Here is a 10,081-nt window from a genome sequence, read left to right on the forward strand (position 1 = left end):
CCTCCCCCCAACATAATCATTCTCTTTCCAAACAAAAAACACAACGAAGTTGCATAAAGAGTAGAAGTAAATCTCCTAGAAAACCAATGACCCATGATTCAGTCCACTGTTTGTTGTTTCTTATATGCAATTAGTATGTACACCCTCCTAGATTCATGTACCAACTAGCCATACAGTCTACCCCGCTAGCTTGTACTCTTTATTCACAACTATGAATCATTTACCCATGCAACATACCTTCACAAATCAATACTCAATCCGTTGTACTTTATCATTCAACGCTTTTTTCTCTTAATAAATCAAACAAAAATAACCAACGGGCACGCTTCTGCCCCGCTAGTAGTATTTACTCCTAGTACAAATCAAGGTCATAGGTATTCAAAGTTAACCTAGTAGACGATGAAGTGTATGTGACAGTCAACAAAAAGAACAGAGGATGTAAATTTGTATGCCTGACTATATGTACACTGTACATATGTGCTTGCAGCATGCATACAAATAATGGGTCATATGATCGAGGCACAAAACGCTCCAAGAAAAGGCTGGGGCCCTAAAGGTACTAAAGAGGTAATGAAACCTACAATGGTAGGTTATGTCAGATTCATTCTTGTTCCCTAATAAAGAGAGCTCCGTGCATCACTCGACCCAAAGCCAGTAATATCAAGACCATTTCCAAGCTATATATCTGATCGAACATTCAGTGCTTCCATTGAGCGGAAACATGCACGCATGTCCATGTAGTAGTGGCCTACTAGGTGAACAGCAAATTGATCATGGGAAGTCTGTAATCCCCATAGAACATGAACTTATGTGATAGCATAAAAGGGCAGGCCAAGGAGCAAACCGAGCAAGTGAGATTGATTTCTATCCGTGTCCAAGGAGCCTGTTCCAATGGCTTCGCTACAATAGGCCTAGGAGACGCCGGGAACAATTTTTCTTACCTTTTTCCACGCCATTGCTTCTTTTCTTGGCGGATGACCACAGAACTAGCGAATGATTCTGAATCCTGTATCCCCTGCTCCTGTTCTTCTCCTATTTCCTTCTTGCTGTTGACTGTAACCTCTCCTAGCTGCACTACGCATGCCAACCACCATACACGATGCACGTCCTAGCTCCACCCCGCACACTACGCCCCGCCTCCGTGCTACTGAGCAGATTGCGCGTATTGTACACTAGCCACATATGATCAATACAAAAGAGCAACAGGTAAGGTGCATTGCATCCTCCTCTTTCTCGTCTGCACTTTCAACCGCAATTTGTTGTAATCCACTTTTTTCTTTTAAAAAGGGGAATATTAATATCGCGCAAATACCAAATACACCTAGCCTGTGCACTACAAGATGTTGCAATGACATCCAGGATGCACACAACCAGAAAAATAGAAAAGAAAGGAAAAAAGAAGTCGCCAAGTGATTAGCAAAGTTCGCATCAACGTGTTGACAGTTATGCATAACTGGAATTTGCTACGATGGAAACTCGTGATGTGTATGAGTCAAAATCTCATGAATTTTATTTAGCAGAAATGCTCTCTTTCTTCTAAACAGCATGTGGTTTTTTCAGTTTGTTTAGTCCGTTCTATAATTTTTGGAATTATGTCCTCAAGAACATGATGGATATAAATTTTTCACCGACAGAAAAATTCTTGCTGGTGGTCATTGTGTAGCTAGTGGTAGTGCAGCTGTGAAGCTGGTCGGTGGCGATCCGGGCACCAGTTAGGGCTTGCAGCTGCAGTCGACGGGGGCAAAGACCTCGAGCGTCAGACAACTCCATTTTATCTTGACATCGCTTGCAGTGTCACTCTCTTTCTTTGTTCGGGTGTTATTTTTTTCTTGTTTTTCTTATCTAACATTTTAAACCAGTATTTATAGTCCCATCTGTTTCTTCAGAGTCTGCATAGAACTTCAGACCTGCATACCAATGAAGGGATGGACTGGGACGCTGGGTCGTATGTACTCTATGAACTGGTCTTGGGCTATGTGCCAACAGTTGGTTCTCCAATTAAAGGTTTCTTGCGACGCATTCATTGGCACGAATGAGTGACGCACATACTATCAGCTCGAAAACGGGCGCGGAGTAAAAAGAATTGGAGGGAGTACTTCATCCATTCAGTTTGAGAACGCAGCATTCTTGAAATGGTAGCAGATTTAAAATGTTATAAGTATGTAAACAGAGTACACACTAAACTGGTGAACAATCAAGGATTTCATTCACATGTTATGTTGTTTTAATTTTATTTATTTTTAGATTAAGATAAGATTTTTGAGATAGCTTATACCATGTTTTCTATTAGTATTAGTAGGTGACTTGTCTGCACCAACTAATACATGCCACGACCTGCTCTATCAACTTGCATCACCAACTCAACTCAACTCAACTAAAAAAATCGCATCACGATTTGATCATTGAGATCTCTTGATAATTTGCAGCGAACGCCGCCATTGCCTTAGATTCAGTTATGCATCCACCATTGTTGTTACCACAAGTACTGTCAAAAGAATTAGCAAGATTAGAGATGTAGTACACATCAAACATTTCTTTTATAGTGTGTAACACGTCAAACATAGCTAACTGTCCTTGCATGGGAGTATCAGAAAGAAGAGAGAAACGCCTAGCAACAACATATCGCAACGCCTGTGAAGCAGAACAACATGAACACTCGGAAGGTTGTCAGAACAACACCAAGGCGGCTAAAACGATGCCCACGGTGCCGCCTCTGAGAGCTACCACCACAAGGCCACAAGGGAACAAAACCCAGGCTACAACATATCATGAAATACACTAAAATGTACAACATCACGTTCGCTCTGCAACGCTCTGCAAGGGTCGCCGGTCGGGCCGGAGTTCGGAGGCACAAGCATCCAGCACCAGTGCGCGCCGTCTCCTTCACCAGGGAGTCTTGTCACCCGGACCTGCAAGGATGATCTGCAAAACAAACCATGAATAAGGAAAATCATGCCACGAGCATTGCACGTCGGTGAAGCTGAGGCACGTACATTGCAATCAATGGCGAATCGCCGCGCCAGCATGATGGCGGCGTTCCGCTCTCTCGCTGTTTCGAAGGCAACGGCGAAGCTGAGGTCACTCCGGGGCCGCCAAAACATCGCCTGTGAGGCTGCTTCCCCGCCACCTCGAACACCACATAGCTGATACACAACATAAATGCAGTGAGACTACTGTTACGCCAATAACAACTCATCATGATCATACAACCGACAAGTGTCAGGAAACATGACAAGTGTTGTATGATCATGCCAGCTGCATTACTGGTAACAAATAATATGTTATTGCAAATTTCATTGTAAACCTTGAAAACAAACATGTTTTATTAACGTGAAATAATTCCAGAGCAGCTGCTTTGATAATGAGCATTGCAGATACTGCCTAACCGAAATGAGCATTGCAGATACTGCCTAACCGAAAAAGAGAACATATCCCCACAAGAAAAGGAAAAAAGAGGGAGAGCAGATGCTGAGTGGCTGCAGCCTACCTGCATCGATGAGGAATAGAATTCTTTGGCGACCACTGTCTTCCCTTTTGAAAGTCTCATCCGCAATCTCCCCACATTGAGAACATGAACAGCCTCTTTCGGCTGATCAATTCCATTCAACTGAAGCACAACAACCTGCAATGAGACGCAGAGCATTGGGAACTTAAGAAACAATAGTAGTTCAAGATATGCAAAGGCGGTTTTGTGGTCTCAATTGTAAAAATAAGAGCAGCGGGTGGCACTAGGACAAGTACTGCTAGGCATGACAACTTCTAACTGTTATACTGCCAAACTTTGCCATGCCAATACAGACTCCTTATTTGGTACAAGTAAAAACACCACAAAGATTTCTGCAAATTGAAATCCCTACATTGCATATAGTTAGAATAAATATCATAAAGTTGGAAAGGATAGTATGGTCATACATTGAACTCAGTTTCAGGTTTTCTTACGAGTGTCTCTACATAATCCACCAGTCCAGCATCTGCTAAGAATATCAAGCTTATATTAGTCAACTAATAAACAAGAGATGCACATACTTATGCCTAACAGATGTGTTCAGTTAAACAAACCAGGGTCTACTAGCCCAGCTGTCTTTGCTATTGCAGTTTCACCCCCAAAATTGATTTCAGCTTGCATGTAACGTCCAACATCATTTGGCTCTGGAGCATATGCTGGTCTTGTGGCACCTACAGAAGTTCCATGGCAACAAATGTTAGAGAAGCACTAGGGATGTGAATTTGAGTTGAAGATTAAAATGGTTGGCCGATATGGCAAACCTAACGAAGTGACCAAAACTTGACAATCATAATTCACCAGGCAATGCTTGCCTGTTCCCTTCTCAATAGCTTACAGATAGAGGTACCGAAGGAACAAGAAAAATGGAGCAATTTTTTTATTTTTTGAGCAACTATGTTCAAGAGGACAATAATATGAAAAATAATTAATTAGAGAGACACCTCTAGGTTTCGAGATCACAGTGCAATGAGAGAGAGAGAGAGAGAGAGAGAGAGAGAGAGACTCCACCTGAAATAATCTCTTTGTTGCTTTCTTTTGGGTGTATCCGGAACCACTGGACCGAAATATTTGAGAAATCCATGGGAGTACCGTTCTGACAAACTATGTGTAGCATTGAACCTAAGCACTGGAGACCCTCCAAATCAAACACGGGAATGTCGTTTCCTTTTAGTCTTTTGTGCAGTTCCAACTGGTAAAAAGACCTTGCAAATCAGTAATATATATAACATGTATTCTGTTATGCTCTAAAAAAATTCTCTACTCACTGGAAGTATTTCAGATGATGAAAACTTGGAACAAAAGAGTTTGAGACTGCTAGCCACATACCATAACAGATATGATGTATGTGTGTCATATCAAACATTGCATTCTTAGTGAAATAAATACATTTGTACTCAATGATTTCAGTGATGATGTGAACATTGAATATGAAGATGTTTTGAAACTAGCCTAGCCATGCCGAATAAGTACAAAAACATCTTAGGCTAGCATCGGTAACACATACCTCTTTCAAAAGATTGACACAATCCACGGACTTCTCAGTGAACGTCTTACGTAAAGTTTTGATTTCATTTTCCAGATCCATTGCCTGGAGAAGTAATGAATGTGAAGTAGAATTGACATTCCAATTTGTGTAAAGCTGTGAATAATTATAACAAACCCTACCTTGCTAGGGCAATGCAGCATTTTTATTCTCCTGGCCACTCTAACTTCTTTCTTTAGTTCCTCCATATCCTTCCAAACAGAAAATAAATGTCACAACTCAGACACATATTGATGAATTCAAAGCAAAGCAACCTCTGGAACTCTGGATGTATAAAAGAGCATATAGCAGGGGACTAGAATCAAGTATTGGACCAAATGGAACTGAAGCCTCAAAGCTAACCAAGATAAATAAAGGAGCAACAAATAAAAATGCAATGTTTCTCAGCAGAAAAATGCAATGTGCTAAGCTTAGTATGCATGATATTGGATTATATCATCTCAAATTGCACAGGTGCACAAAAGGTACCTCTCGTTACTTCAAAATTTATGATAATGTATGTATTGCCACATAAAAACTCGAAGAAATCTTCAGAATTACTATGCAGATTATGTATGTACCAATTCAGCCAAGGAAAATAGCTTGCCAGAATACAGTATGTAAGCAAGTAAGCAACAACATAAGAGGAGGAAGAGCAAGTAAAAGAACAGTTAAAGTAAACAAGCTTCACTTCATGAACTAGCTTGTAGCCTTGCAGTAACTGGTAAGTAACAATTAAGGAAGGTGAGAAGCTTTAAAAAAAATATCAACGTACTTGCTTCCCAGTTCTTTTGGACATCTTTTCATGCTCCTGAAGTGCTTCTTGAACTCTTTGAACTGCAGACCTAGCACTCTCTACCTCCGTATTGGCATTAACTCTTTCTTCTTCAACAATTCTCTTGGCATCTTCAGAAGCCTATGAGCAAGACAAAAAAAAACTTCAAATTCTATAAACAAAGGACAATATACAAAGGGTGTTGAGAGCAGCACAGCAGGTAGGAGCATGGGAGCATTTATACTTGGAATATACCTTTTTCGATATTGTGTAAAGCAATCTAACCCTGGTTAAGATAATTAGCGCGCTGTGCTCACTTGACTAATTGCATGTTTCTGACGGAGTCACATTTGGAAAATCAGGTGAAAATCTTGAGACATATCGACTACACATTTACACAAGCCGCCAACTTTTGAGGGGAATGCCGTGTAGTAATGTATATTTTCTTCCCTATGGTAATCAAATTGCATTGACACAAACTTTCTTTTTCCATAAATTGTATTGTAAGATAAAACAAACATTACTCTAATTTAGATACGTGTGCATTCCTTCCCAACTAAAATAAATATGTTTCTTTGGTAACGAAATCCCTAAAACTAGGATCAATGGGTATATACTCCCTAACTGAATATGCAGTCTTTATATGTTTTCAATCGACCTCCAAAACTAAATACATTTATTAGTTCCTAGGTACGAGTTCTTTTAAGAGCTTTTAAAAACTTCTCGCTAGGCAAGAGAAGCAGGTACGAGTTATTTTCCTGAAGACTTCAGGACTTAAGCAATAAAGTGCACCCCTTCATAGATATATCTCATAAAAAGATCAATCTTCTCTACTACTCCCTCCGTCCGGAAATACTTGTCATCTAAATGAATAAAAGGGGATGTATCTAGATCTCCCTCCGTCCGAAAATACTTGTCATCAAAATGGACAAAAAGGGATGTATCTAGAACTAAAATACATCTAGATACATCCCCTTTTATTCATTTTGATGACAAGTATTTCCGGACGGAGGGAGTAGTACATAACTGTCAACTAAGGCTCATTTCTCTTCTGCTTAATATAATGATGCGCAGCTTTCCTGCGTGCTCGAGGAAAAAAGAACTGCCAATTAAGAAAGCAAATACGCATTTAAGTCGGTCGTGAATTATAAGTAGTACAACTACCAAATGAAGGATTCATGATACTGAGAACTTTGACATTATTCGAGTACATAGATTCTGATTCTGGAACATATCAAACCTCATGTTTGTAAAATCTAATGCTACAGCACTGGAAAGGGTAAACAAACAAACTGGAACATACCAGCTTTAATGATTTCGCTAATTCTGTGACCTCTGTTTTTTGTTGAATCAACTCAGCTTCTCTTTTGGAGAGCTGAACTGCAAGAATTTCCACCTGGAAAATAGCATAACTTTAATCAAATGAGAACATGCCAGCTTTAATGATCACTAGATGTAAATATAACTTAAAATGAAAGATGAAGCTACAAGAAAAACGCCTGAAGTATAGGATATGAAGAAACCAACCATAGAAATAGACTCCTCAATTTCGTCCTTAGTTTTGCCCGTGACTTGACCTCTCAGTGACTCCAATACACTCTTTAGATTTTTCAGGAGAATGTCTCGCTCCAACAAAGCCACTTGTCTCCATTTAACCTGACGGTTTGAACAAGTCAACCAAAAAATAAATTCATAACCTAAGAAAAACATATATTCATTAACTAAACTGATTGGCATGTGGCATGGAGGCAATCATGCACTAAATACAAAAGGTCTGTTGGAGAAGAATGCAAAGGTCTGAACCTCTTTAGACAACAGAGTGGCAGTGTTGAGTCCCTTCTCAAACTTCATTGCAAGCTCACGGACTGAGAAGCGCTGACGGCGATCAAGCAGTTCCTCCGTCTCCTTAGCAACAACCTCCTTGAGAGGCGGCACTTCTGGGCCATCTGCCAGCTTGATCACAATGCCGTTTGAACCATTCTTGTAGGTAGGAAATTTGTTTCTTATGATATTTGCTGGACGCAGTGGCCCTGGTCGTATGTCCTCATTCTTTGTCTTGCGCCCATAATCAAGAGTTGCTGCCCAGGTCATCTATAAAATACAAATCTCCTGCAATTTTCACACAATATTTTTTTTCGTCAACACAAAAGTTGCATTAAATACGACGCGTGCATAACAGATTAGCGTTTGAGAAATTATTCCTGCTAAAAGTGATGCACAAGGCAATGGAACAATGACTCGGAGCTAAAGTTGTGAAATCGAATCCAAGAATGCAAAAGTTGGGAACAGGCTGGATAAGCTATAACATATGATCTAATTGTACTTAAAACCTAGAGCTTTGTGTGAAACAAGTGATAAACATAAGACGGTCTTATCTTTCAAGAGGCAACCTAATTAATCAAATAAAACCAGAAAACATGAAAGCAAAGAGAGTAGGCCCTCAGAAAGAACCAAAATGGTTGATTACACACCAGCAAACTTTCGGGGGCAGGCATAATTGTAGGTGGTTGGCAAAATTATGTGCCGTCATTCATGAACCTACCTCCCACTAAATTAGCAGCATAATATACTACTGTACCAACGGAAAATTAGTGAGGAGCGGGGACAAAAGCCTCCACCAACGGAAAACTTACACTAGGAATGAAATTAAAATGATAGCGTAACAAACTGCTTACAGCACTTTGTTGAATTCCGCATAAAGGGCACAGCTGAGAGGACGGCAAGAATGCAACTTTATCAGCGAACAAGGCATTTTTCCGCTTTACAGTTGGAAGTGGTCCACCCTTGTCCATTGTTGGTTAGGCTACAGAGGAGGCTCGATAAAGTAAAGTAACACAGCATCCAAATCCTGTTTAACCCTGATGAAGATAGCGCCTAAAATACATAGGCCCTGAAGATTAGGAATTTTCTCACGAGGCAAGTGACACAAGGCAAATGGCAAAGCTAATTAGCTACACAGTTGTATTGCCACCTCATTAATTTACTCCACATACAGAACGCGAAACAAACTCTGAGATGTGGAAATCTAGAAGGCCTTCCTTATTTAGATCACATAAACGAAAGACAAAAACCGTTGTTAATTAGAGGGATGAAGACGGTAAGGTTGCTGAAAGCAGATCACTGTGGCATCTAGGACTAATATTGTACTGTACTGTACAGTTGTGACTTGGACCGAAAGATAAGATGGTACTTTAGACCCATAAATAAAATACAGTACTCTATTATGCCTGCTAGTTCCCCCGACCGCAATGCAAGTATTGCAAGCCCTGCATGGCCCCATCGTCAAGACATAAACAATGCAAGTACAGCTGTAGTACCCCTACTTAATTACTCCGTTGGTTTGTACTACTCCACACGACACGGAGACGAAATTCCCTGTACAGCTGTATTACTCCGTTGGTTCAGCTCCTTCTTCTTCTCGCGGCGCTCAACTGCTCCACCCGTGGTTTAATCTCCAGGCCGAACCCAGCGACGGATTGGAAAGCGTCTACCGGCTAAGCTAATACGTACGTAGTACTACTTTGAAGGGAGCAAGGAGAGAAGAAGTTACATTTTTACCCGCACGCTAATTGAGCAGGAAGATGCAAAATCTCAGCAACGAAAAGAAGGAGCTGAACCCTCGCAAAAAAAAAGAGCTGAAAATAAATGAAATCCGGACAAGAACTGACCCCGCAATGCGCGCGCGTGCGTCGGCCTGGGCCTGGACCTGGACCGGAGTCCTCCTCCACGCAGGGCCGGGCGCGGCGGAATCGGCGGCGCAATGGGGCTGATCCGGCGAGGGCGAGCAGAGCAGACCTGCGGGGATTTGGGGATCTTGTTTGCGAGGATGAGGGGTTTGCGCCGAGGATGGAGGGAAGGGAAGGAAGGAGACAGTTTTCTGCGCGGGGTTTGCTTTGCCTCTCTCTCTCTCTCTCTCTCTCTCTGCGCCTTCTTCAAGGAAGGAGTGGGGAGTGGGCTAGGAGGCTAGTGCCTGCCCGGTACAGCGGGTGGCAGCTTTGAATAGCCTCTCCGGCCTCCGTCCGGTGACTCTCTCTCTCTCTCTCACTCACAAACTCGGTGGCTGGCTAGGTCCACGCGCAAGTGCACCTTCTTTCTATGCTGCGTCCTCATTGTGGTTGATAAGGCAGGACCAGCCAGTATAGTGCATGGGGATTACAAGAGTACGTGGTTTTCTTTCTTTTCCATCCCTTCCACATGGATAATGATCCTCTCACGTACTACGTCCATCCTTGTATTATTGATTTCATGAGTTTGACTCGCATGATGAGTTCGAAACGGA

The 10,081-nt window shown here is 41.5% G+C and overlaps 1 protein-coding gene across 2 annotated transcripts; it reads right to left on the reverse strand.

The window, feature by feature from the left end:
* Positions 1–2,486: 2,486 nt before the first annotated feature.
* On the reverse strand, positions 2,487–9,777 carry LOC123119413 (stomatal closure-related actin-binding protein 1). Of its 2 annotated transcripts, XM_044539216.1 has the most exons (14): positions 9,471–9,777; positions 8,478–8,676; positions 7,606–7,911; positions 7,330–7,458; positions 7,106–7,198; positions 5,803–5,943; positions 5,171–5,239; positions 5,010–5,093; positions 4,514–4,694; positions 4,060–4,176; positions 3,913–3,971; positions 3,488–3,622; positions 2,994–3,143; positions 2,487–2,922 (listed from the first exon to the last, which is right to left on the reverse strand). In XM_044539216.1, exons 3-14 carry the CDS (start codon positions 7,891–7,893, stop codon positions 2,884–2,886), a joined length of 1,485 nt encoding a protein of 494 aa, XP_044395151.1. In that variant the 5' UTR covers positions 7,894–7,911; positions 8,478–8,676; positions 9,471–9,777; the 3' UTR covers positions 2,487–2,883. The 2 variants fall into 2 exon arrangements, with proteins under 2 accessions (XP_044395151.1, XP_044395150.1); XM_044539215.1 differs by lacking the exon at positions 8,478–8,676 and having other exon boundaries at positions 9,471–9,776.
* Positions 9,778–10,081: the final 304 nt, after the last annotated feature.

Source organism: Triticum aestivum, chromosome 5D (assembly GCF_018294505.1).
Source record: "Triticum aestivum cultivar Chinese Spring chromosome 5D, IWGSC CS RefSeq v2.1, whole genome shotgun sequence".
NCBI lineage: Eukaryota > Viridiplantae > Streptophyta > Magnoliopsida > Poales > Poaceae > Triticum > Triticum aestivum.

Bases quoted from the DNA above. Each gene is read 5' to 3' on its own strand.
- LOC123119413 (XM_044539216.1), bottom strand. From the start codon at position 7,893: ATGACCTGGGCAGCAACTCTTGATTATGGGCGCAAGACAAAGAATGAG. The intron at 7,199-7,329 runs GTTGGTTTCTTC...GCTATTTTCCAG, and splicing joins TTGAGGAGTCTATTTCTATG to GTGGAAATTCTTGCAGTTCA. The intron at 3,623-3,912 runs GTATGACCATAC...GTCTCATTGCAG, and splicing joins AACCTGAAACTGAGTTCAAT to GTTGTTGTGCTTCAGTTGAA.